Source organism: Parus major, chromosome 1 (assembly GCF_001522545.3).
Source record: "Parus major isolate Abel chromosome 1, Parus_major1.1, whole genome shotgun sequence".
Taxonomy (NCBI): Eukaryota; Metazoa; Chordata; class Aves; order Passeriformes; family Paridae; genus Parus; species Parus major.
This window is the reverse complement of record NC_031768.1, coordinates 2554778-2582204: the sequence shown is the minus strand read 5'-3', so window position 1 is coordinate 2582204 and position 27427 is coordinate 2554778. Positions and strand designations below refer to the sequence as shown.

The window sequence follows — 27427 nt, the reverse complement described above, 5'->3', positions numbered from 1 at the left end:
ATAATATAATATAATATAATATAATATAATATAATATAATATAATATAATATAATATATATTACTATAATCAGCTTTCAAATGACAAAATATTTCTTTAAATGTGCTTTATAATTAGGAAAATTTTAATTTTAATTTACCAAAACTCATTTTCTCAATGAGAACTCAGCCTTTTATTCCACCCCTTGTCTCTCTGGTCCTTGTCCTACACTAAATCCTGCCCATCCTTTGGGCCACATCCCAAGGCCAATCCCTGCTCCTCACTGTTCAAATTCTTTAGAATTTACCTCTGAAAAGCCCATAAAAATGAACTCTAAACCTAATTTGAATATTATTTGGAGTGGAATAAACTGAATTGAAGCCGTTGAAATTTTGAGTGAAGTGCCACAAACTGATTCTATGCAATCAAACAAATTCACTTCAAATTATTCCAGCAGCTAATTTAGATAAGTTTCCTGAGCAGACAAGTCTCAGCTACAAAGAGAGACAGAGATAACAGAACAATATGAAGAGAAAAGGCAGTAATGCAGATTTTTTGTTAAATTAGATAAGGCTTCAATACCATTATTAAGGTTTTTGTAACAGTCACCTAGAAAGCAGAAGTTTCAAGGAGGAAAATTAAGTCTGTACATAAAACTATAATGTTTATTATTTATGGAGAGTTACTCTCCAGTGCAGAAGAGAAACAGGAGAAAGAAAAGAAGACATTTGAAAATTCACACTTTTAATTTATCATGTAGAAATTTGCATTTAAATATAAATTCCATTTAAAATTTTGGGCCATAAGTCTGGGTGGAGCTGTAGGAACAGACAAGGCAGGAGGAGAGAGGAGGATTTGAGTGTTCCCCACGTCAAAGGATGGGATGGGGCAGGAATGGGGGCAGGTGGGGAGAAGGGACAGGAGAGCACAGAACACACTCTGGAGAGAAGCAGCTCCAGAGGGAAGATCTCCAGGAGGTGCAGAAATCCAGAGGGAGATTTTGGGAGGTTTGGTTGGGTTTTGGTGTTCCAAAGGCTCCACCACGACGCTGAGGCACAGGGAGGGACCACTCCAGGATTTTCCTGCAGAGAAAGCTCCCCAATCCCTTCTGGATGTGCAACCTGGCACCTCCAGGGATGGAAATACAAAAGATTCCTGGAAAGGAGGGATAAAAACAACTGCAGAGTCCACAGGGGAAGCCAACAAAATTCCTGGACACAGGGCAGGGCCAGTGGAATCAGGAGTTTGGAGCTCAGCCACGCTGAGCCATTTTTTTACAGCGTAATGTGTCATTTCTCTGACATGCACAGAATTCCTATGAATAAATACATTAAATAAAGCATGACCAAAATTATTACTTAAAAATGTTGGTCACCACAGGGGAGCATGGGGAGGTGGCACAACTGAGGGAGGAGCAGCGGGAGGGAGGTGTGGAGAGGGTTTGTGCCGTGATAATGTCAAATAAAATAAATAAGATGAAAAAACCCCACAGCTCATGAGAAAAGGAGACAGAACCAAAAGGTCCTGAGGGAACAGCCAGGAGCCCTTCCAGTGATGGAAGGGAACCAAGGGGAGAAAAAAACAAAAGTAAAAATCCTTTTCATTTTTCATGAGATGTTTCTTCTGTTCTCCAAAATTCCGGCTGCTTTTTGGGCTTTTTTCAAATGTTGAAAATCGGGGATTATTTGGAAGTTGGTTTGAGAAACCTGGAGCTGACAGCCTGAAAATCAATAACTGCTAGAGAAACAAAGCTGGGGGCTTAAATGAGATTTAAAAATTCATAACTGGGGGGAGTTGGAGCTGGATGAGCTTTAAGGTTTATTCCAACCCAAATAATTCTGTGATTCCACAGGAGTGGAGGTCAAACTCCAGCACCACATCCCCTCTACACTGAATATTCAGATTGAATGATTGGATTCAAACTCTTCTTGATAAAAATCATGAGAAATGGGTGAGAATTTGAGCAAATTCCATGTACCAAAAAAACCCCTCAATCCTGGGATTATGAATCATTAAAACACAAACCAAGCTCCACACATATACATATATATATATATGTATATATACATTTATATATATAAATGTATGGGTTTGTATATATATGTGTGTGCATATATATATTATATTATATATATATCATATTATATATTATGTATTATGTATTATGTATTATATATGATATATGATATATGATATATGATATATGATATATGATATTATATAGATAATATTATATGTTATATATAATGTATTGTGTATTATATACATTATATATAGTATATATTATATATTATATATCATATATTATATGTTATATGTTATATATTATATATTATATGTTATATATTATGTATATATATCATATTATATATTATTTATTATGTATTATATATTATATATTATATATTATATATAGTATATATTATATATATTATATATTGTGTATTATGTATTATTTATTATATATTATATAATATATAATATATAATATACATTATATATCATATATATGATATATACATGCATACATATATACATACATATATAAATATATATATACACACACACATTATAATATATTATAAACATATAAAAAACCCCTAAAAACACCTGAAAATCAGGCCCTGACATTCATTTTTTTGGTGGAAAAAAGAGGAGAAACAGAATTTTCTATTACTCAGTTCCCTGCTGGTATTAAAGAACTGAGTGCACTCAGATATAATTTTATATGATGCCAACAGATTATTAATCCCTTCACACCGAATTTTAGATCACATAAATTAACTCCTGGAAAAAGGACAAAGATGGCAAAAAAGAATCACTAACTTTTCATGGAAAATTATCATCTTGCACAAAACTCAGGAAGAAGTTGCCTTTATACAAAGAGATCACGAACCCACACCCTCCACACCACGGGAATATGTTATTTGCATTAACACAGTGATTTTGTTGTTAAATGTTTTGCTAAAAAATATGCTGGGAGAAGAACAAGAAAGCAACATTTTTATCACTGTTTGAATTCTGTTCATTTGGGGGTATTTTTAGGGGGTTTTTTTTCCCCTCTGGGAGCTGAAGATGTTGTGGCACCAAATGAGGAAATTTGGTGTTCAGGCTCAGGAGAGGAGTCGTGTGTTGAGGTCAGGGGTGTGCAGGGATTCCTTTCCCAAATTAGAGCCTGGGAGTGTCAGCAGAGCTGCTCAGCACATTGTGGGGTGGCCTCAAACCCTTCTGCTTTGGTGAATGACACATCCCTGAATTCCAAGGAGCAGAGTTTGCTCCCCTCTGAGCAATTCCAGCCTCATTCCAGGGATCAGCCCCTGAGGGAGGAGGTTATGCAAGGAGCAGGAGACACCTGAAATCATTCTGGGTAAATTTGGTTTATTCGCAACAACAACAGCAAAATAAAGAAAATTTTGCTGGTTTGGACAAGTTTTGGTGAACAGCCGGAAATGCAAGGAGATCTGATGTGGAGCAATTAATTTCTAAGGGGATTTTTTAGGTTTGGTCTTGTTCTGATCCATGAAAACTGATGTTTTCCCCTAAATGTCCTAAGATTTGGAGTACTTGGGAGTGTCCACTGGTTCACAATTTACCGTTTTCACATGGAATCATCAAGGTGGGAAAAGACCTCCAGGATCATCCAGTGCCAGCCCAGCCCCAGCAGCATCACCCCAAACCCTGTCCCCAAGGGCCACATCCAGACTCCTCTGGGACAATTCCAGTGACCCCAAACCTCCATGCCATCCTGGATTTTTATATTAACACTGAAAAGGGGGGGAAGATGGGGTTTTTTGGCAAATGTTTCTCCTGTAAAGTGCAAATCACTCAGAGAGGCTCAAATCATGCAAAGAGATTTATCTCTGACTGGGAAGAAAAGAGAGAACTCTCAGCCAGACTCTTCCTTCAGCTGCACTTCATGGAAAAACCCCTGTTGCCACCCAGGCCAGCCAGGTGTTCCCTTTTCCACTCTTTTTGTTCTCCATATTCTCATCCTGTCTCAAAGACTGGAAAAACCCTTGTCCTTCCCTACTGAAAACCATAATTGCATGAGAAGGGTGGATGGATTTCATAAAGGTTTTACTCCTTTTTTTGTGGCTCCCTTAAATTCTTCACTTTCTTTGAGCTTTATCCCCTCCACTCTCCTCCCGTCACGTTCCGCTCTTGACTGATGTGTCCAAGTGCTCCTGCTCTCCACCCTGGATCAAATCCAGCCACCTGACACAGCAGCTCAGCTGTTTCTCCGAGGTTTTTCCCTCTGCTGTGGGCTTGGTCAACTCCAGAAATCTTCCTTTGCTAAGGGACCTCCAGCTCTAGAAAGTTGCATTTTGTATTGCATTCCTGCAGTGGCACGACTGAGAAGCATCCCCTGCAAAGATGCCTCTGCTATTTTAGCAAATCCTTCCAGCAGCGTTTGTGCTCTCAGGTTTCCCCCCCGGGGCGGCTGCGGGATTTTTTCGATGTCTCCTCATTATTAATAGCTGCTCCTCCTTCGTATCTCTTACCTCAAATCCACTCTCAGTTATTTCTGTGTTGACAGTTGCAGCCTCTGCACTTTATCTGATCCATCAAGTGTGGCTTCCCCTTCTGGAATTAGGATCTGCTGATGCATCGTGGTCTGAGTTAGAACTTTTGCCTTCCCGCCCCCAGAAACAGCACAAATCCCACTTTTGTGGCATTGCAGCTTTTACAATTCCCTAATGAACATCAAAACACCTTTTTGGTTTTCCCAAGCTGTGGAATTCAGCCTTGTGAAGTTTCTCTGCCCATGGTACGCCCAAAGTCCAGCACTGCTGGACTCTGGGATTTTTTTGTTTCTTCTGCAGAGTCTTGTGAGCTTTTCCTTTGTCTCTTTACTTGGGATAAGGCACAAACTCCTCAGCACATTCCCTTTTTCCACAGGGAAGGAGAAGGAACGCTTGCTTCTATATATTATATTATAGTTCTTCCAGCAGAACTATAATAATTTGTCTTATTTACTGGGTCAGTTTGTGCCCAAAAGAGAAATTATTCCAGCAGAACCAAAAAGGTGCAAGACCAAAACAGTTTTTTATAAGAAACTCCCTTATCACAGATTCTTGCAGCATGGTTTGTAACTCAGGAGAAGTGAAGGAGTTTGTGTAAAGCTTCATTGTCAAGAATCAGCTCAGAGCCTTCAGCCTCCTCCCCCCCACACAAAGATTGGGGCTCACCACAGCTCCAGAGCAGAGGGAAGGGGCTGCACTCACCTGACTTCACTCTCCCCACCGAGAGGGGATGTGTCCAAAGACATTTCCTTTCATGGAACCATGGAATGGTTTGGGTTGGAAGGGACCTTAAAGATCATCTCATCCCAGAACTGCCATGGCAGGGCCACCTCCCACTGTCCCAGGAGCTCCCAATGTCCAGCCTGGCCTTGGGCACTGCCAGGGATCCAGGGGCAGCCCCAGCTGCTCTGGCAATTCCATCCCAGCCCCTGCCCACCCTGCCAGGGAACAATCCCTGCCCAAGATGCCAAGATCCAGCCCTGCCCTCTGCCCCTGGCAGCCATTCCCTGGCTCCTGGCCCTGCAGCCCTTGGCAATTGTCTCTCTCCAGCTTTCCTGGGGCTCCTTCAGGCCCTGCAAGGCCACCCTGAGCTCAGCCCAAAGCTTCTCCTGGCCAGGCTGAACAATGGCAGCTGGGCCAGCCTTTCCTGCCAGCAGAGCTGCTCCATCCCTCTGCTCATCCTGGAGCCTCCTCTGGGCTCTCTCCAGCAGCTCCAGCTGCTCCCTGGGCTGGGCTCAGGGCTGGGGCAGCTCTGCAGGTGGGGTCTCACCTCAGGGGGCTCAGGGCACAATCCCAATCCCAATCCCAATCCCAATCCCTTTCCTGCTACCCCCCTGCTTTGGATGAAGGCACAGGTAAGAAATATTCTCTCCTCTCCCTAAATTAATACTTGAGGGGAAATCCCACGAGGTGTGTGTGGGATTAAACACCTTCCCAGTCAATAAATGCACCTCCAACATCCCAGGCCAAACCAGATTTCACTAAAACCTTCCCTGAAGAGAACCCCTTCAAGTGAAGTGAAACCAACTAAAAGTGAAAAGAATTGAGGGCTGAGGCACTTGTTTTAATTGGCTTTAACTTCTGCAGCCTCGATGCAAAGCATGAGGCCCATTAGAATTTGGAAGGCTCCTGTTTCTAAACATAGGCTCAGAATTTGGGAGTGATGAGGGCTGGCAGAGCAGCAGCTAAAATTAGACCCAGACAGACCGTGTCAGATGTGTCAAGAACCCACTGCAACTTAAATATTTTTAATGTTTTTCAAGTAGGCCCTTCCACCCAGCCAGAGTGAAGTTTATTTCAGATAATGACTGAGAGTTACTGGCCAGAATTTTTTCAAATTTGAGGAAAAAGAAGTCAGGAGAAATGGCCCTGCTCAGATCTGATTTTTCCTCCTTCTCCTATTACCCCTCTTCAATCCTGTTGTCCCTCAGCTGGATTTTAAAACACACCTGCTGCAGCTCCCAGCTGTGGGATTTTGGACAATGTTCAAAAAACAAGGGACAAGGAGCTTTTTCTGTGGTGCAGCTGAGGCTGGAGCTGGATTTGGGATGAGGGAGAAGCTGCAGGAGAGGCAGCCCTTGGGAAGCCCTTACATGGACACAGAACGGGATCTGCTGCGGGATCTTCTCCCCAGCCACAGCAGCACCCAAATTCCAAAGGGAGCAAAGAAGGTTTTTGTCCACTTTTTGTGCTTGGAAATAGGCAGGAAGTTTTTCCTAACCTTCAATAATTAGGATTGATGCCTGATCTCTTTGGTGTGATAATTCTGATTTGCTGGTATCCATCAGCTCTCCGATGTTTTTCCAGTGGATCCAGAGGGATTCATGGCAGCGAGTTACAGCACCTGGAAAACTTTGGGTTTTCCCACTTGCAAATTTGATTCCATTTCAACTTTTCAAGCAAAACTGTTTCACCTCTCAAAGTTGTCTAGAAGGTCTGACTACACCACACCAGGTGTACTTTTAATTTCTATGGGGTTTTTTTGTCTTTTCTCATTAAATAATCAACCTGAGTCTTTCCAGTCCCCATCCAGGGGAGCTTTTCCATTCCCTTCATTCTTTCTTCTCCAAGTCCTTCCCCCTGGGCCTTTCCATGCAGCTGCAGAAATCCCACGTGCCATTCCTTGGATTCCAGCATTGGGGAGGTTTCTCAGGTTTCTCACAATTTTCATGAACTTTGTCCCAGTTTGCCACGTCGTTTTTGGGATTTGCCATCACCTTCTTCCCAAATGTCTGGTGAGGATACAGAAGGTGAGAAAAGGCAGGATTTCAGCACTTCCCAGGAGGGAAAATTACAGCTCTGCTTTGCACCAGGACAGGTTGTGCATCCCAAGGTTTTCTTTTTCCCCTGGGCAACCCTTTTTCCATAGGAAATTTCCAGTTTAGGGAGGAAAGTTCTCTCAACCGTTTTCACACCTGTAAAATGAAAGGTTATAAAGACAAAAACCTGAACAGAAAATGAGGAAATATTTGAAAGAGAACTAAAAAGTATTAATGGAGCATTTACAGGTCCAGTAGAATTGAATTAGGGATAGGGAAAAAAGCACAAAAAAAAAAAAAGATATTATTTCCTTCCTCAGAAGTGAGGATAAAGAAAAGTATGGAGGGAGAAAAAGAGCTGCAGAGGAGTGGAAAAAAGTAGGAAGAGTTACAAGGATTGAAAAGAGAGAGGAAAAGGAAAAGGAAAAGGAAAAGGAAAAGGAAAAGGAAAAGGAAAAGGAAAAGGAAAATATCAAGAAGGGAATTGAGAGGGTTATGAAAACGAGTTTTTTCATGGAGGGGTAAAGAAAGAAAATATGTGAAAAATCAGTGTAAATTAAGTTAGAGCACTGCAGGCAGTGGGAATGGGAAAGGAAAAGTAGGGAAAAGGGGAGGGAAAGGCAAGGAAAGGACCTGAAAAGCAGAGAAAAGTCTCTTAAGTATTGAAAAGGGTAGGGAGTTGGAATAACAGCATGAAAAGAAAGGAAAATGGAAGAATAGAAAAGCAAGGAAGAGGCAAGGAAGGAAGAGGGGGGAAAAAAAGAAATTAAATTACCCAGAAAAAACATGGGAGAGATGGGAAAAAAATGGAAAAGAAGGGAAAATCAAGGAGGGAATGGAAAACTGAGCAGAAAAAAGAAGAAATGCACCTGGAAAACATTTGGAAAAAACTGGAGGAGGAAGGGGGAAGAAATTTGAAAAGCCCAGAAGAGAGGAAAGGAAGCACAAAAGCACCCAAAAAATATTGAAATAATGGGGGGAAAAAGAAGGGGAAAAAAGAAAAGATTGGAAAGAAGAGGGGAGAAAAGACCTGAAGGGAAATGCAAATCAAAGGTGACAAAGGAAATGGGAAAGACAGGCAGGAAAAAATCAAGCAGAAAAGATTGGAAAAGAAAATACAGGGAAGAATAGTAAAAATAAAGAGGGGGTGTTGCAAGATCCTGAAAAAATAATGGAAGAGAACTCAAAGGAAGGAAGGAAAAGTCAAAGCAGGGAAAAATTTGAAAGCACCAAGAAGAAAAAAGGGATAAATGAAAGACTTGGGAGGAAATCAAAAGGGGAAGAAGGGAGAGCAGGGGAGGGGTAGCAAGAAAAAAACAGGGAAAGAATGGCAGGAAAACAAAAGTAAGGAAGATACAGGAAAAGCTGTGAAAAGAGAGGAAAAGAATAAGCAGGAAAAGGAAAGAAATACAGCGAGAAGGAAAAGCAGAAAGATTGGGAAAGCAAAAGGGAGAAGCAATGGGGAAAAAAAAGGGAAAGACAGACAAGGAAATAGAAGGGGAAAAAAGAAAAGCAGAGGGAAAATTCAAAGCTGAAAGTTGGGAAAAGGAGGAGAAAAAAGTGAAGAGAGAAAAGTGTAGGAAAGGGGAGAAGGGTCAGTGGAAAGCAGGGAAGGGGAAGCACTAAGAAAGGACAGGAATTTGGGAGGGTGGGAGGAGAAAGTTGACTGTGAAGTGTTCCTGAAGAAGGAAATGAACTAAACGAACTACAGCTTCAATTTAAAAGCAAATGAAAAGGGCATTAAAATGATTTCAGCCAAAGTTACAGTGTTGGACTTCTGACAAAACTCTGACACTGTTCTCTGCAACATCGCTGCTTTTCCAAGCTCTTGCTCCTGAGATTCCTGCATTTCTCCTCCCAGGTCACTGAGGTTGTGACACTCAAGCTTTGAGAATTTAATTCCCAGGGAATGGGCACAGCCCCGAGGCTGCCAGAGCTCCAGGAGTGCTTGGACAGTGCTGCCAGGGATGCCCAGGCTGGGGGTGTTGGGGGATCTGGGCAGGGCCAGGAGCTGGAATTGATGATCCCTGTGGATTCTTCCTACTCAGGACATTCCATGATTCTGTCATTGAATTCCTTCAGCTTATTCTTGACTCTGAAGGTCTCCAAAATGGGACTTTCCTTCGATTACAAATTAGGAAAGGCTTTGTTAACAGAGTTTAGCTCAATGTGCTCAGTTCAGGATGAGCCTTTCTTCCTGTCTTGGGTAAAGGGAACTCCATCATCATCATCATCATCATCATCATCATCATCATCATCGTCATCGTCATCGTCATCATCATCATCATCATCATCATCATCCCTGCAGTCTCAGAATTACCAATTCCATCTGCCAGCTGCTGCTATTGATGGGAAGGAGTCCTGGATTCCTCCCTGAGCTGTCTGGCAGGAAAATCTGAAGGAAAAAAAGAGTTTTGAAACTGCCAGGAAGCAGTAAAGATGTCCCCAGCTGGGGACAAGGAACAGAGATACTGAAGAAGATTTTTTGGGGGGTTTTCTGCTTGAGATCTTCCATTAGTTTCTTCAGAACAAATTCCGTATTTAATTTTCTATGTATCATTTTCTAATCATTAACTCACTGGTTTCTGACAATCAACATCCATCAAATCCATCTCCTTTCTCAAGGGGAAGCCCACAGGAGGGGGATTTGTTTATTAATTTCTCCTACCTTAGCCACACTCCTCTTTTATTACTCAACACCACAAGCAGTACCCATAAAACCTGAAGTTTCAAGAAACTGTTAAAATTCCTGTGATTTTGCAAGAGATTCATAACTCAGTGCTCAGCAGGACTCAGTGATCACAAAACAATGGATTTGAGGAGTTTTTAACCCATTTTGACAGAATCAAAGATTTGGGTAGGAAGGGAATTTAAAAAACATCCATTTTCACCCCTGCCATGGCAGGGACCCCTCCCACTGTCCCAGGAGCTCCCAATGTCCAGCCTGGCCTTGGGCACTGCCAGGGATCCAGGGGCAGCCCCAGCCTTTGCCAGTGTTTTACCACTCATGGTAAAAAATGTCTGCCTTATATTTAACCTAAATCCAGCTCCTTCATGCTGAAAGCCATTCCCTGTGTCCTGTCCCTCCATCCCTTGTCCCAAGTCCCTGTCCAGCTCTCCTGGAGCTCCTTTAGGTACAGAAGGGGCTCTGAGGTCTCTCTGGAGCCTCCTCCAGGCTGAACAACCCCAGCTGTGATTAACTCTGATGCTCCAGGACATCGACAATAAAACATAATGAACAGCAAGTACAAAGCCCCCCAGGTTTAGGCAGATCCCATAAATTTGACAGGGCTCCTATGGAGAACTGCTGAAATCTAATCAAGGCATCTTCATCAGTGAGGAAGGAACAGCTCAACAGTCATCATGAAATGGAAAACTAAAAACCAACTGCAAATTTCCAACATGAAGTTGTTTCTGTAGAACCCCACAAAAACAGGGATATGGAACAGAAAACCACTGTTTGACCAGGTGCCTTCCTTTGCTGGGCAGATATTGTGCACTTTAATATGAATCATTCCAAGTAAAACATCACAGAATCTGGGAATCCCTGGTGCTGGAAAAACCCTCCCAGCCCATGGAGTTCCAGCTGTGACCTGTCCCCACCTTGTCCCCAGCCCAGAGCCCTGAGTGCCACGTCCAGGTGACACCTCCAGGGATGGGCACTGCAAAGCTCCCTGGGCAGCCCCTGCCAAGGCCTGAGCTCCCTTTCCATGGGCAAATTCCTGCTGCTGCCCACCCTGAGCCTCCCCTGGCCCAGCCTGAGGCCTGAGCTCTCCTCCTGTCCCTGTTCCCTGGCAGCAGAGCCCGACCCCCCCGGCTGTCCCCTCCTGCCAGGGACTTGTGCAGAGCCACAAGGGCCCCCTGAGAGAATTCCAATAAATAAATTATCCAAAACTCAGGCTAAACACTGACTACCCTCAGGAGATCAACTCTCAGCACTAACTCTACTCTACAGCCACTTCCTTGTGTAATTTTGACCAGGATAACGATTCCTGATCCTGAAGTTCCAGACTGAGCTTATTGAGATGAATTTGTTCTATAACCCAACACAACACGTTCTGTGTCACCAGGCTGGAGTTTTCACTCAGTCCCTCATTAGAAAAGATGTTCCTGATGGGCTGCAATGGGAATTTTTCCACAGATGATCTTCAAAAGTCTTTTTTTTTTCAGTTGTCTGGGATAAAGCGTGTGGATGGTGTGATGAAAACAAAGATGCTAGAGTGATAAATAATGGAGATGAAGTCACATTTCCAGGTGAATCCAACCCTTGTGGCATCCAGGCCCCTCCAGGCACCACGGTACTTACAGGATGGGAGATCCTGGCAGAGCAGCCATTCCCAAAGGACTGAGCAATCAGGATGGAGAATCATCTAAATTTACAATCTTTTAATGCAAAGAACTGAGGCTGAAAGGTTGAAAACTGCAATCCTGGGAGGGATAAACAGACAAGGAAGCGAGTGAGAGGTTCAAGGATGTACCTGCACCTCCTGCACGCACACAGCAGGGCTGGCACCGCTCCCAGGGGCTGTGTGCAGCAATTCCAGCTTTTACAACGGGTTTGAAAACATCTGAGGTTTCAGAAGAGCCATAAGAGCTTTACAGTTAAAGGATTTAAGGAGGTCAATCAAGTTAAGATATATTTACGTGGAGCAGTTTCAAACTGGAGCTGTTACTCATCGTTCTGGTGGCCACCAGCTGTAACTCAGCAGTCCCAGAACTGAAGGAGGACTGGGAGCCTGGAAATAACCTGGCTGAATCACTCCAGAGACACAGAAAACTCCTCCCACTTGGCAGAACCTACAGGAAAATCAGCTTTTTCCAAACTGGGTCCTACTGCACCCAGAGCCAGGAACTGGGTTGGGTTCTGGGGATCCCAAAATCCCATTCCATGGCCTCAAAACCGGCTCGTCTGGGATAGGGAGGAGGCTGCAGAGCACATCAGAACACCCAGACCACGAGATGAAGATTAAAGAACTCAAACTACAAGCACAGTCCATGAGAATCAAGCAGAGCTGTGTTCACACATCAGTGATTTGCAGACCTCGCTGGTTTTCAATTAAAAACTCCAAATTAGCTGTTACGCCTCCAACTTTTACTTTCATATTTTTAAGTCTGTTTCAATGTATCTGATATTTACATATTATAGTATAATTATACCTACCATACCATGGCTTGGAGTAGGTTAATTGCATAGGAAGACTTACTACGTTTACATTTTTTGTTGTTTTTTTTTTTCTTAAATTACTCTTTTTTTTTTTCTTCTTCTTTTTTTCCTCTTTTTTATCCTTTTTAAAAAGCACAGTAAAGAGTCTGAGGACAAATTATTCAACTGTTTATCATACATAAGACTGCATGACTATAATACAAAGGGCTTGTCTTTTCATTTAACGTTACAATATACACAGCAAGTCCGGACTAGATCTTACAATCTGAACACAGGTATTTAACCTTTTCCATGCTGTTTATGTTTACAATGCACAGAAGTCCTGTAACCAAACTGTGTAGTAAAGCACACAAAACTGGACTGTAACATAACACAGTATGCAGAAGCACTGGATTTTATGATTATTTTTTTTTTCTTTACTTTCTTGATGTAGAGGTTATTTCTTTGAACTGCTTTAGGTTTGGTGGGGGGGGTTGTTTTTTATTTGGCGCTTGCTTGGTGTTACCCAGGTTCTGTATTACCCTTATATTCCTAGACAGCAGTAAGAACTGGATTCCTTTGTTTTGTTTTTAGTATTGCTAAACTCAGCATCCTTTTCTAAGGTGACAGCCTTCCAAATCCTGTAAACTTCTCTGAATTACTGAGCTTCAAAAAAAACCCCAAAAAAACAAAAAAAGAAAACCCAAAAAAAAAAGAGAAAAAAAAGGGGGAAAAAAAAATCCACTTTCATCCACAGGGTTGATGTGTCGATACAAAAAGAAATATTTGATTAAGAAAACCATGATTTACAAAAAAATGCTAATCCCAAGGATTCCTTCCCATTTACATGGTAGTCAGCTGCTGTGTTGCCACTGTGAGTATGAAAAATTCCACCTTTTTGACTGAAAAAACGACTTGGCCGCATGGAATTGACCATTTGCTGCTCAAATTATCTTTTCCAAGAGCTTACTGGCAGAGGTAGATCACTGCTTCTGTAAGAGAGGATGGGCAACACTGGGATGGGCAGTCAAGGAACTCACCTTCATTCTTTCACCAAGGTTGGTTTTTTTTTCAAGCAGCTATTTTTTTTTATTTTCCTCTTCCCACAAAAAAAAATAAATTAAAAATCTCTTGGATGGGCCCATAAATTTTGCAACTGCCAAGCTGACTGTGTTATATTAAGGCAGCATTACCCAAAAAATTAGGCACCTGTTAAATACAGCCTGCTAACCTCAGGTCTCCTGTGAGGGTTTTGCTTTACTCAGCCTATTATTTTTTTGGACCTGTTCATGCAATCAAGGTCTTTGCCTTCAAGTTTACAATTATGTTAATAAGGAATACAAGAATCAACTGCTGGTTTCATAGCTTCTGGATCTAGTGTCCCTTTTAACCTTCAGAAGCCTGAACACATTGATAATGTAACAGATGTTATAGTCTCCAAGTAGATGTCAATCTATTATCTTCAGTACACAGATTGCTGTAAATGTATTGGCTATGAATTCAACAACAGTTCCAGTTTTGTTTAAGCAATAGTACAGCCATAATTTTTCAACTGACATTTAAAAATGGTCTAGTTACACCTTGTGTCAAAGTGCAGAACTGCTACATTATTGGTTACAGACATCTATGTGCTATAAAAACAGCTTTGGTACAATAAATTATCAAAAAAGAAAATAAATTTTTGTAAAATTCACAGCATAATTGTGAGGCAAAAAAGCAGTCACATAAAATTCTGCATTTTTTTTTTTTTTAAAAATGTTCAGGATGAACAGAAGACGTCTTTGTGCAGAAGTAATGGTGGAGAAAACCACGTGCCGAGAAAAAGCAAAAGAAAAAAGTAAAAAGCAGGAAGGGACACAGTTGTAGCTATTTCCATCAAACGCAAACCACTACTCCTGTGACCTTCAACCAATAAGGAAGTCAACTTTATGACACACGCAAAGTGACCTTGCAATACCTTACAATAAGTGGGTCACAAAAGTCTATTTTAAAAGAAAGGCCTCTTGAATTACCCATTCTCTGTGTTTTCAGCATTAAGGACTGTCTGCAAAAGCATGTCCAAAAGTGATTGCATCTGAAATGGTAGGCTCTTCTAACTTAAGAGTCCAAATCCATAAGGCCAAAGGTTATCCCAAAGACCACCACTTAGACCTCCCCAGGACTGGCCAGGACCGACCCGTTGATTGCTTCTCAGTGCACCTCAGTTATGAAACCAGTCAGATTTCCATCCTAACTGCCCGTGGGCTCCAAAAGGTGGCACCCACAGAATTCCCATCACAATTGCTGCTTTGATCCTCAGTAGATTCAGAAAAGGAGAGTTCTGCTCACCGCCACTTCGCATGCTCAATGTGCCTCACAAACTCCGTCACAACCGTCCCTTTTTACAGCTGAAGAATAATATATTTGTGTAATCTGAAGGTCCCTCTTTCTTACAGTACTGCATTTCTGTGCCCATGGTTGTTTGGGGAATTAAAAAAAATATATATATTACTCACTCCCCCTCCCACCCAAAAAAACTTCAAAGGGCCTTTTTTTAGAAATCATGTGCAATGCCTTTAAAAAGAAACTAGTTTGCAACTATGACTAACGTTTGAACAATAACCCCTGTCGAATGAGAGCAACAAAAAAAAAAAATTAAAAATAAAAAAAATCAAAACCCCTCCCCAAAAAAACCAAACTATGACTAGGTTGTGGCAAGTTAAAATGGGGGAAGCAAAAGGTGAACACCACTAAGCTATCCGTTAAGGTGGGTCCAGACATGGCTCTTAAAAAAAAAACCAACCAAAAAAAACCTCCCCCCAGCAAAAAACCAACAGAAAAAAAAAAACAAACTTCATTGTCCCTTTGCAATCTTTTCAAGTTTAAAAAAATAGTCAGCTTTGCCCTCCTGTAGCGGTTCAGTGAGTTTATCTCCTTCTGATTCAAGCAGCTTTGCACTTTGTTTTTTTTGGAAAAACACCACTTCTATAAAAACACACAAGAAACAAACTTAGTTTCAGTTTAGTCACGAGCTAGCCACAGGACTTTGCTGAACACAAACTCCTGTCATGGGAGACTCTTCTCTATCAATGCCTTGCCTCATGGCAAGGTGTCCTTCAGTCATGTAATGAGCAGGACCTGTATTAGCAGAAAACTGGTACGTGGGATGTCCAGCTATGCCAGTTTCTTGGCGCGGATTAGAGAAGACTGTTAAATTCATGTCCATAGCTCCGTTCTGTCCAAAGTCCAAGGTATTAGCAGCCACTGGGCGGTTCTGATAGGCCTGATTGCCTTGGTTACCAGTAGAGGAGGAAGATGTAGAGGAAGAAGTAGTTGAGGAAGACAGGGATGTCATGGAGTGGTGACTGTGGCCCACCTCCATAGAATCCTGGGTGGAGGAGCTGTTTGTTGGAGAATTGTAGACTCTCGGCCTGGTCCGGCTGCCCAAGGCTTGCTGTCCATGGTGGTGGTGGTGGTGGTGGTGATGGTGGTGGTGGTGGGAGCTGTTGCCATGGTGATGGTGTAATGCGTTCTGTTGCTGAGGGTTTACATGGAAGGTGGTTTCCTGAACCGGGTGGTTCTCGACGGTGACCTGGGTGGGAGCTTCGGTGGCTGTCCAACCGATCGGAGGAGGAAACTGCTGTCGAACCTGCAAAATTCCAATTGAAATGCTGACTCACAGCTCTCACTTCACCCAATCACACAATCACACAATCCAAGACCATTCAACCTCTGACCACTTTGTTGACTGAGTGTCACATCCAGCTGGTTCTTGAACAATATGTGAGAGATGAAGTTATTTGTATCTATCCAATTTTTTAAAGCCTTAACCAAGCCTTGCAGTTGCACAATTATTCTAGAAATGCAGGCATGTACTTAGGAATAATTTTCAATACTTTTCTATCTTGAACAATATGTGAGATATTAGGTTATTCATATTTATGCCAATTTTTTTAAATGTTATCCAAGTTTTGCAGTTGCACAATTATTCTAGAAATGCAGGCATGTACTTAAGAATAATTTCCATTACTTTACTATATATACCTTAAGAAAAATGAATGCACATCCTGGATGTTATTTTCAAACAGTAAAAGGAAGTCTGATAAGTGACTTTGCTGTCATAATTATAGAGGCAGCTTTACATTATAGTGACAATAACAGCATTTGTACAACATTTAGAAAAATAAAGCCCTGACCTCTGGCTGAGGAGCCTGGAGACAATAAGCAAAACAAACAAAATTAAAATGTTGTAGCTCATACCTTGAAAGGTGCCAACAGCATTAGAGGAACCTCTGGAACAACACAGCTGATTAAAGGCTACTGAAAGAGCAAGGACTATCTACAAACCAAATAATTGTCTACATGGGGGAGAATTTATAGTTTTATCTGTTCTGCACTAGGATGTTGTGCATTACCTGTGGGCTGTGTGTTTCACAGTCCATAGCTTGAACAGCAGCAGTGAAGTGCCCACCGCTGTGTCGATGCTGGTGTGTGGGGTCTGACCGTGCCCTTCCGCTGTTGCTCGTGCCAGAAGATCCACCTGGAAAACCCCAACATGCTCAATAACTAAAGGGACACAGAATTTACAGCTAGGAAACAATGGCAGCATAAAGATTTATAAAGTATTTTAAGGGAAATGTGTAAGATCAATGTTAATCACTCACATTTTTGCTCATCTAGTTGGGTTTTTGAGGGTTTTCTGTTTACCCGTTCCAGCTGATTAAAATAATTGTTTAGTGATCATGAACTGATATTTTTTGACAATATGGAAAAAATATTAACATTTCATAGAATCATGGAATATTCTGAGTGGGAAGCAGACCCACAATGATCATCCAGTTCAACTGCCCAGACCCCCCAACACCTCCAGCCTGGGCATCCCTGGCAGCGCTGTCCAAGCGCTCCTGGAGCTCTGGCAGCCTCGGGGCCGTGCCCATTCCCTGGGGGAGCCCGGGCAGTGCCCAGCATTAGGAAGGAGAATTTTATCACCTGTTCATGCCCAACACCCACCTGAGCTCGAAGATGTACTAGAGGTGGTTCCTGAAGACTGTGACTGCTCCATGGCAGGACTCGTGGACACGCTGTTACTCGTGTTGGTACCTTCGTCCGCTGTTTTCTTGAAGAAACTGTGCTGCAGGGCGTAGTAGGGCTGGATTCGTGTCTTGGGGTCATAGTCAAGCATCCTTAAGATGAGGTCTTTGAACTTCAAGTAGTCAGCTACAGTATGACCTGACTCCCCAGCACGGCGCCCACCCGGCCCTCCTGTCTCAACTCCCAGGATATTGTGGAGTTTGCGAGTTCCCGGTGGTTTGTATTCCTGTGGGGAGGGAGGAATGGCTTGGAATCAGTGTGTGAAGCCTTGGGGGTGTGTGCACAGATTCTACATGAAAAGTTAGATCAAATCAAGAAACTATAGAAAAAGTTATTTACTGCTATCAGGAAATGACAGGAAAAGTTATTTAATTGACAAGACAGAACAAAATAAACAGAACAAAGCTGCATTTTCAACAAGACGATGCAAAACAAAGTAACAACCCACCATTTTATATATATGTTATTATCCTAATTATTTCACCTACCCTTTTTCCATCTTTGGTCTTCTTCAAGTTCCAAGTGCTATCTGGTAACTTCTCAAAGAACTTTCTTGCTTTGGGTGCTTGGTCGAGGATGTGGGTTGGTGGTATGCCCAAAACTTCCACGATTTTATTCATCTGATCCACCTGTCCCAAATAAAATGGGGTTGTGAAGGACAAGTGACAGCCAGCCCAGCTGGGGCACAAATGTCAGCTACTCACACAAGTTCTAAGTTAATTAATTTAAGAAAAATTTAATAAGGACTAAACAAATTAAGGAGTAGGAGGGAGACACAGAAAATTACGAACAGGTAATTTTGTGTCCTGACAAAAGTCATGTAATTGATGTTTAATCCTTTCAGAATTACCAGACTTCCCTAATTTATGCATTCCAGTTAAAGAGATGAAAAGAATGATGGGTATAAACACCAAAAAACCCAATTTTGGGTACATAACTCACCTCATTTGCCCCACTAAAGAGAGGCTCTCCAGTGTGCATCTCGACTAAAATACACCCAAGGGACCACATATCAATTGCAAGGTCATAAGGCATTCCCAGTAGCACCTCTGGTGATCGATAAAAACGACTCTGGATATATTGGTATATCTGCAATAAAAACATCTCAAAGTCACAATCATGCACAGCATCCAAAGGGAATGAAATTTCCAAGTGACAAAACAAAACAATCCCATTTTGGTGCAGGGAAAGATGAGGTATCAGGGATAATAAAATCTATACATTCATTACAGTAATAAAAGTATCTAATTGTTAATTTTTAGGAAAATACTATGCTCACAAAAAAAAGCAGGAAGTTCAGCTTGAGTCATGTCATGTTTTTGTAATTGTGATTCTTAACATTTCAAAATTATCTTGTTATTGATAAATAATGGATTTGGATAAATAATTCAGATGACACTTCTTGGTGTCTTCCTTCAGTCCTTCCTTTTAATTTATAGCAAAAAGTTCTTTAATTAATCTAAATCTCTGTTTCATTGCTGCTTTCAATACAATATTCCATATTCTGATCCACTCTTCCTAAATTTATTCTGGGAAAAGGCAGTGGGGTGCTACTGGCCAGTGCCAACTCCTCAAGAGACAACTGGGGCACTTTTGGTGAACTTAGTCCATGAATTCCTGAATTCTTTTCCTAAAAATCCAATCTGCAGTGTCACTAATCATAAACAAGGGCATGCTAAAGCAATGTTCATTGAAAGAGGAATATAAATGGAATAAGGTAATAATAAAAAAGGGGTTTTTTAAAATTTATTTTTACTTATTTTGTTTTTGCTTTATTTATTAGCACTGCAGATTTCTACAACCAAGTGCTGATACATTCTCTACTGACATGGCACAAAAACACAGCCAAGGTGAAATAAAACATGGAAAATCTATCATATTATGGATTTTTATCTACTGGGACACTAAAGGGAACTGGTGGATTTTCAAACTGTTCAAAATAAGGTGTGGATGTGGCACTTTTGGACTTGGTGAACGTGGTGCTGCTGATTCATGGTTGGATTTGATCTTAAAGATCTTTTCCAACCTTGACACTCATATTTAAAGCTCTTGTGGACTGTGGATCTCTATTTAAAACTGAGTTGTTGTTTTAAAACCATCATGAATGAAGTTTCAATGAGCTAGATGAGCGTTACGACTTTAAAACCCTGCGTTTTTCAGCAGCTCAAACAGAATTTTCACCCATTTCTCCCCCAAACTCACCCTCTGCCCAAGCTGACACGAACTGCCAAAATCCACAATCTTGATGGCGCTCCTTTTGGGGTTGCAGAGCAGGATGTTCTCTGGTTTTAGGTCACAGTGAATGATGCTGAGCTCGGGGGTGGCCAGGAAGAGCAGGGCCGTGCACATCTGCTGCGCGAACTTGCGCGTCAGGTTGAGGGACACGCCGCGGAAGTTGGTGTTCCTCAGCAGGTCGTACAGGTTGTAGGACAGCATCTCAAACACCAAGCACAGGTGGTTCCTGAACATGAAGTGGCGCTTCAAATGCACTGGGGAAAAGGGGGGAAATGTCATTAATACACGCTGAGAATGAATTATGGGTTAATTACAACACAGCATGTAGGAAGGACCATCAATGAAAGAACAGAGATCGTTTTTCTTTCCTCGTTCTGTGTTATTTACAAAATATTTCTGCCATGTTTGGGAGACAAGAGGACATTTTCACATCCTCAGGTGCACCTCAGTAAAGCTGAATTAACCAAAAAACTTGTGAAAGGATGTGTTATCAAAATAAGTTATCACTCCCGTACATTTACAGAGGAAATATTGAATTGTGAGACTAAGTTAAAATACACAATGACATCACCACAATTTTTAAGCTGATTACTTCAATTAATAAAACTGATCAATATCCCCAAGGAATTGTATTCATTTTTTTTCAGGCACAATCTCAGTTTATGAAATGAACCAATCCAAGCCTTTTTTTTTCATTAAATAAGTGAAATATTTGTCACATTCCTCTGTTCCCCAGCAGGGTTTGCCACTGTCAAACCTTCAGGCTGCCACAAGACAACTGAAATAGGAAAAGCATTTCAGAGAAAAAGCAACACACTCCCCTTTCTGGTATAATAAAATCTTGAATATGAGCACTATGAGAATTCAGACTTTTAATTAAGGTGGATTTCTGGTCAGCTTGGTGTCCATGGATTTGTTTTCTCCATTATCCCAGAGCAGTTCCCTGTGTGTCCTTTATAACTCACCTGAGATGGCACATTTCACTCCCACCCTGATGCCATTTCCTGCCACACATCCTTCTCCAAATTCCTGTTCTCCAACCTTTGGAATTTTCCTCCCACCATTCCATGTCCTGCTGGGCTTCCTACACTTGATTCCAACTCCTCCCCACACTTCCTGAGCTCCCTGGACCCACCAGCTTGGCAGGAACTGCCAAATATCATCACAAATATCCCAAAATAGATTTGGAAATCAGCTGAAAGCAGCCTAAGCTCTACAGCAAGATCTAAACCATTCGTAATAAAATAAAACTGAGGAGTAATTAATTCAATACCTATGTAGTACTTCATCTCAGTGTCATGTTTGTTCATCAGCTCGAGCAGTCTCACTTCAATCTGGGCCTGGTTTAGGAAAGCCTTCTTGTTTTTGATGATTTTGATGGCCACCCACTCCTGCTCCACCCGGTCATAAGCCTTCACCACCTGCAAGAAAAGCCAAATCCATCAGGGAAATCCAATTTTTAAAACCCACCCAAACTCCCCTTTTCACCTTTCTGATCTCAGAGTTCTCCTTTTTAATTCTATTTCTTCTGATGATACAACAAGAAAGCTACAACTGATTTGGTGACATTTATTGCACTGATGTCACTTTATATGCAAATAAAATTAACTAAACCAACACTGTAAAAGGACTGGTAAATCTGAGAAAAAACTAAAACCAACACAAATAAAAGCTCCATCCTCCTTCCATCCTTGGCTAAAGCTGCAACCAGTCAAAACAAATGCTTGCTAATGACATTTATAAGAGGAAAGATCCAGCACTAAATATTGTTTTAATTTAAAAACCCAATTCAAACTAAAAACTTAAACCAAAACCAAACTCAAGTTAAAAATGTCAACAGATGACAAAAGGTGGAGGGTTTCTTATTGTAAAATGCTACAGACATCGAAATATATTTGAATTTTTTCTGTAGTAACATGAAATAGCACAAAATGTGAGTGTCTTAACAGGCACTCAGGATAACAGGAGTGAGAAAAAGGTTTTAATTTCAAAATGAAGAAGCAATAGCACTTCAAATTGAATACAACTGTGATCCACAAAAATTACATAAATATTTAATGAGCCATTACCTGTCCAAAGGATCCTTTGCCTATTAAAGAGTCGATTTCATAGCGGTCCATCCACTTCTCCCCATTTTTCACAATGTAGTCATAGTTGTCATCATCATAACCATCATTGTAAACTTTCCTCTCCTTTTTGTGACTGGAATCATCTCCCTGGCCCTGCTGATGCCGCCGTTTTTTTTTTGCATAGTAAACCTGGAGAGGAAAAGGAATTTCCTTAAGAGCCCTGCTTACAACTGCAGCTCAAAAAAGAGGAAAATCAACTTTTATTCAGCATCCTGTGGTTTTAAAGTGCAACTTCTACAAGTGGAAAATCAAGCAATGCTCTCCTCCTATTGCTGTGTTTGAAGTCAGGTCGTTATTCCAAAGCAAAGTCTTGAATAATTGAAAAACTGGGAAAGCAGCACTAAAGAAATGTACTAACACTACTAAATAATAGTAATGACACTGATAAATGTACTAACACTAATAAATAATATTAATAATAACACTGATAAATGATATTATTAATTAATTAAACTGATCTCTAGAGTTCACAGGTGCCAAAGGAACAGAAACATCCCAGCATAGTGTACACACAGTAAAATTCAAAATGCTAACTGGAAACAAGAATTACCACTTGATCTTCCCACAAGACTGGAAAGAATTCCAAGGAAGTCATTAATCACCATAAAAATCCCTTCATATTCCCTTTAATTGTCAAAGTTTGAAACTAACTGATGCTTTTCTGTATTAACCTGAACAACTTTATATTGTCCATTTGTCAATAATATTTAATTCAATAATTTAGAGGAAACACTTCAACATTTTCCTTAAAAGCTCTTAGGAACATTAATAAAGTTTTACTGAGCTCCAAGTGTGTTTGTGCCACTTGTGTTTCCTCGTCCTGCAAGCTCAACATTTGTTTATAAAACAACAGAAAATAAATCCCAGGATAAAAGATTTCCTGTGTGCTGGACAGAAAACAGGCCCATGACAGCCATGACCTCAAACAAGATGTGAACAACTGAGAGAAAACTTGATTTTTTTGGATCTCTTGATGAGATTATTCATAGAAAATCCATTTAAATCATGCATTGTAACAAACATCAGAGCACATTAAAGACAGCTGCAGCCATTACCTCATTAATATGCTTGTATGTTTTGATCAAATCTACGGAGAGTTTCCTCAATGGAGCAGTGGCTGGATCACGAAAAGTTTGGGGCATTCGCCTCTGGAATGGGAATATGGCAGAAATTAGAACAAAAATAGGAATTTAATGATATAGTTACTGCATCTAATTGTGAAATTCCTCCCAAAATGAGTTATTTCAAGGCAACAGGTTTTTTTAAAACTGAGAGTAAAAAAAACCCTCACACCCAGTTTAGTTACTTTTTAATATATTAATATTTTTAATATATTAATAATTTTTTTTAAAGGAGTACATTCCAATATTCCTACCTCTCCTCCCACTACACCCAACAGGTTTAATCCAAATCTCCTCTGACAACAAAGACTCTCCTCCATCCTTCCTGCCCCTCAGGGCTGACACATGAACTGTGACTGTATTTAAGGTATAGCTCCAAAGGAACTTCACAGGAACTGCTGGAGAACTGGGCCAGCTCACCACATTCAACTGCATTAAATTCCAAATAAAAACAAAATCCAGGACGACCAAAAAACAAAAAATCTCCAAGGGCTGTTTCCAACATAGACAAATTCTGGGAATTCTGTCCCACCCAGCCAGAGTCAGATGAGGAGGTTGGAGAGTGGCTGATCCCTCAGTCTGCTCCTCTTCATCCCCACACAAGGGAGGCTCTGCAATATCCCCAGGAGGAGACTCCAGCCCCTCTCTGCTCTCTGCTCAGGGCTGGGCACTGCCCAGGGCACAAGTTGTGCCTCCTGTGCAGGGGGAATTGCTGGGCTCAGCCCCTGCCCGTGGCTCTGGTGCCATTGCTGGGCCTGGAGCAGAGCCTGGGCCTGCTCTGCCCCTCCTGCAGCCAGGGATGGACAGGGATGGACAGGGATGGACAGGGACAGCCAGGGACAGCCAGGGATGGACAGGGACAGCCAGAGATGGACAGGGACAGCCAGGGACAGCCAGGGATGGACAGGGACAGCCAGGGATGGACAGGGACAGCCTGGGATGGACAGGGATGGACAGGGATGGACAGGGATACCCAGGGATGGACAGGGATGGACAGGGACACCCAGGGACAGCCAGGGCTGAGGCCCCTCTCAGCTGGGGCTCCTCTCCAGGCTGAGCAGCCCCAGCTCCCTCAGCCTTTCCTGGGCACGGAGATGCTCCAGGTCCTTCCTCAGCTCCAGGAGCTCCTGTCCCTGCTGTGCTGAGGAGCCAGGGCTGGACACAGCAGCCCAGAGGTGCCTCCAGGGCTGGGCACAGGGGCAGCATCACCCCTGACCTGCTGGGAATGCTCATCCCGATGTCCCCCAGGATCCCTTTGGCCTTCCTGCCCCAGGACTCTGCTTGGTGTCCCCCAGGTCCTTCTCCAGCAGGTCACCCCCAGCCTGTGCTGCTGCCTGGGGTTATTCTCCCCCAGGTGCAAGACAGAAAACTTCAGGGTGAGTTGAAGCAACTCCATTGGAGAAAAGCTTGTGCATGTTTTCTGCCAGTATTACTGAAATAATAAATGAGTTATTAAATGGAGGTGCCCAAGGAAGGGCTGGACGTGGCACTCAGGGCTCTGGGCTGGGGACAGCTGGGATTCATCTTGGAGATCCTTCCTAACTTATATGATCCTGGAATTCTGTGATATGAACCTGAAAAAGCTGAATTCACCTTCTGTGACTGAAGAGAGTTTACTACTACAACTCTACCTGCTCTTCTCATTTTTATAGGATAACTTAAGACTTATAATGGTTGCTGTACAAATAACTCTTCCCCCCTCCCCTTCCCCCAGTGACACAATAAAAAGAATCACATCAAAATGACCCAAAAAAGGTCTCATTGAAAGAAATTATAGCAAATTTCTGCTTCTGAAACTGGACCTGCACTGAGGTACCCAAGGGACCACCCTAGGAAGCCAAACAATAATTCTCCTCCTGTGTGGGCAAGGGGAAAACACATTAATTCTATTTTATTATAAGTACAAGCACTTTGTAAACATCAGGAAACTGTTTGAAAGTTTCCTAAACAAACTATCAGACATTTACAAAACATTTTTGTTTCTTCCTTTCATCTGGCAAACAAATGTGGCCCATGAAATAAACCCCACCTAAAGGGGACCTTTTGGTTCCCTCCCACAGCACTGAGCAGCAGCAAGTCCTGATCCAGCTGCCATTGTTAAAGCACCTTCAAATCCAAGTATTTCCTTCAAATTCCTGAATTCTGACTGAAAAAAGATATTGGAATATGGGAATGCTGGTGGGTTTTGCTGGTGAAGGAAACCAGGATGTGGCAGAGGAATTATCAGGAAGACTGGCAGGGCCCAATCTCTCATGACCAGCACAGGGACTTGATTTTTATGGGGAAAGTCTCAATGTGAAGAATTCCATAGATCAGATCAACTATTCCCACAAAAAATTGTTCTACTTTGAGAAGGGACTTTGTATGGCAAGTCTTCATGTTTATTTTCAAATTTATAAGTCAAATTTGCTTGCTCATTTCAAAAATAAAGATCTAATTTCTACTCTGAAATAAACAGCCTAGTGAAAAAAAGAAACTATCACCATCCAAAAATTGTAAATAATTTAAATTCTGCAGGCTACTGCAGCCAATCCCTTATTTAAAAATTGTGGATTTTGACAGACAGACATTTCTGAGCACACACTTGAACTGTATGAACTTTTCTACAGCTTCTATTTCACTCCCCTGGGTTCATGAAGTTTTGGGTTGAATTTTTTTCTCTCACACTTTTATACTGTGAATTCTGTAATATTCCCTTCTTTTTCCAAGAGAGAGTCTTTCTTCCTGATGATGGAAGACCATGGAATAAAGTCATTATCCGATTTATACAACAACACTCTCCAACAATCCTTTAATGTTGGGGTTATTCTGATTTGTCTTGGATTCAAGGAATGCTAAAACACCAAAGAAAAGGGAAAAGGGAAAAGGGAAAAGGGAAAAGGGAAAAGGGAAAAGGGAAAAGGGAANAAAAGGGAAAAGGGAAAAGGGAAAAGGGAAAAGGGAAAAGGGAAAAGGGAAAAGGAGAAGGAAGGGGAAGGGGAAAGGGGAAAGGGGAAAGGAAAAGGAAAAGGAAAAGGAAAAGGAAAAGGAAAAGGAAAAGGAAAAGGAAAAGGAAAAGGAAAAGGAAAAGGAAAAAGGAAAAAGTTCCCATTTCACAAGCTTCAGTCTCTATCTGGTGGCCAGACAGCAACACTGCAAGCTGAGATCTCCCTAAAACCAGAACACAAATCAAAGAGATGCTGCATCTTAGGCCTGAGAGACAAGAAATTAATTACAATTATGAATTGTAATTAAATAATAGGGAAATATGCACAAAATGGCCCCATTTATGTGTCCACAACATATTGGTGACAAAGCACATTTTATAGGAACTGTGACTTTTATATTCAGGTGTGCTGTTTGAACTTACAGCCTTTGGGCATGGAACACACAATAAATTTCCCTCTTTATGGACATTTTCTTTTTTGTCCAAACAGATGGCATTGTTCCTTTTTAAATTATTTTTATTTTGATTAAGGAGAATGCTGAGCTGTTTATGGGATGCTTTAGTTCAGATTTTGTTTAATAAGAAGAAAGATTCACTATCATCCACAATTAAGAAGAAATAAAGATAAATTCAGCTTGTGTATCGCACATGTTCTGCTTCACAAACAGAATAAATAATGAAAATTTCACTGTGTCAGGACAACTTTTAGCAAGAATTCCAAGTGTAATTGTTTAATTAATTGATCTGCATGGTCACACTGATGACAGAGACTGCTGAAGTTAAACCATCATTAAAAATAATGTTGATCAGGTAGTGGGAATTTAATCCTGAATTAAGGATTTTAAATTGGTGCTACAGCACGGATTTGGCAATGATCACAGTGATGTGATCAATAAAATCTCTGGCCAAGATCTGGTCTGTACAATCTTGAATTATGCAGAGTGATCTTGGATAAGATAGAAAGGTGCTTAACAGTCAGCCTGACCTTCCCATTCCAGGTGTTTCATAAAAGCTCAACTGCTGGAATTTGCTACCAAAATCTCACCTCCTTTATCAGGTAAATCAATTTTCTAATAATTTTGTAATTAAATAAAAAGAGTTTCAGTCAATCTAAGCATCCATGATGGAAATAAACAGAGCAGCAAAAAACCCCCGAACTTTGCAGTTGTGACAACTTTTAAGTTCCTATCTTTTATTCCCATCAGGCTGTGTTGAATTCACAAGATGGAACCAGTTAAAACTGGACAGAGAAATATTAATTTGTTACCACTACAGGATAAAGATCCCAGAGATCCCAACTTTTCTGTTCACTCTGGACCATGTGCTCCCACACTTTCCTAAAACTGAAGCACTCAGCAGCCACAGCCAAGAGCAGGACCCCATCCTGCCAGCACTATTTGGGAAATAAAAGCCTTCAAAAAATAACTCCTGAAGGAAAAAAAAATCAAAAGACAGAGCTGGAAGTTTTTAACTCTGATTTAAAACCTCATAAATAAGTGAAAAACAAAACAATCTGGCTGGTCTTGGAGTATCTTCCTAGAA

General features: G+C 41.4%; 1 protein-coding gene and 1 long non-coding RNA gene across 2 annotated transcripts in view; both read right to left on the bottom strand.

Annotated features, from left to right (window-relative positions):
• LOC107204807 overlaps nt 1-5367 on the bottom strand; it is a 7777-nt gene extending 2410 nt beyond the window's left edge. Inside the window, exons 1-2 of the long non-coding RNA XR_001521746.1 lie at nt 5205-5367; nt 4482-4576 (exon numbers count right to left, since the gene is read on the bottom strand). This is a non-coding gene — a long non-coding RNA (uncharacterized LOC107204807). The remainder of the gene's footprint in view (nt 1-4481; nt 4577-5204) is intronic.
• A 7203-nt stretch (nt 5368-12570) lies between these two features.
• Nucleotides 12571-27427, bottom strand: part of DYRK1A (dual specificity tyrosine phosphorylation regulated kinase 1A) — a 69973-nt gene continuing 55116 nt past the window's right edge. Inside the window, exons 4-12 of the mRNA XM_015628541.3 lie at nt 22894-22986; nt 21779-21967; nt 20983-21130; nt 19677-19963; nt 18417-18563; nt 17963-18103; nt 17394-17700; nt 16799-16923; nt 12571-16032 (exon numbers count right to left, since the gene is read on the bottom strand). Coding sequence (XP_015484027.1) covers nt 15409-16032; nt 16799-16923; nt 17394-17700; nt 17963-18103; nt 18417-18563; nt 19677-19963; nt 20983-21130; nt 21779-21967; nt 22894-22986 — 2061 coding nt within the window. The 3' untranslated portion in view covers nt 12571-15408. The remainder of the gene's footprint in view (nt 16033-16798; nt 16924-17393; nt 17701-17962; nt 18104-18416; nt 18564-19676; nt 19964-20982; nt 21131-21778; nt 21968-22893; nt 22987-27427) is intronic.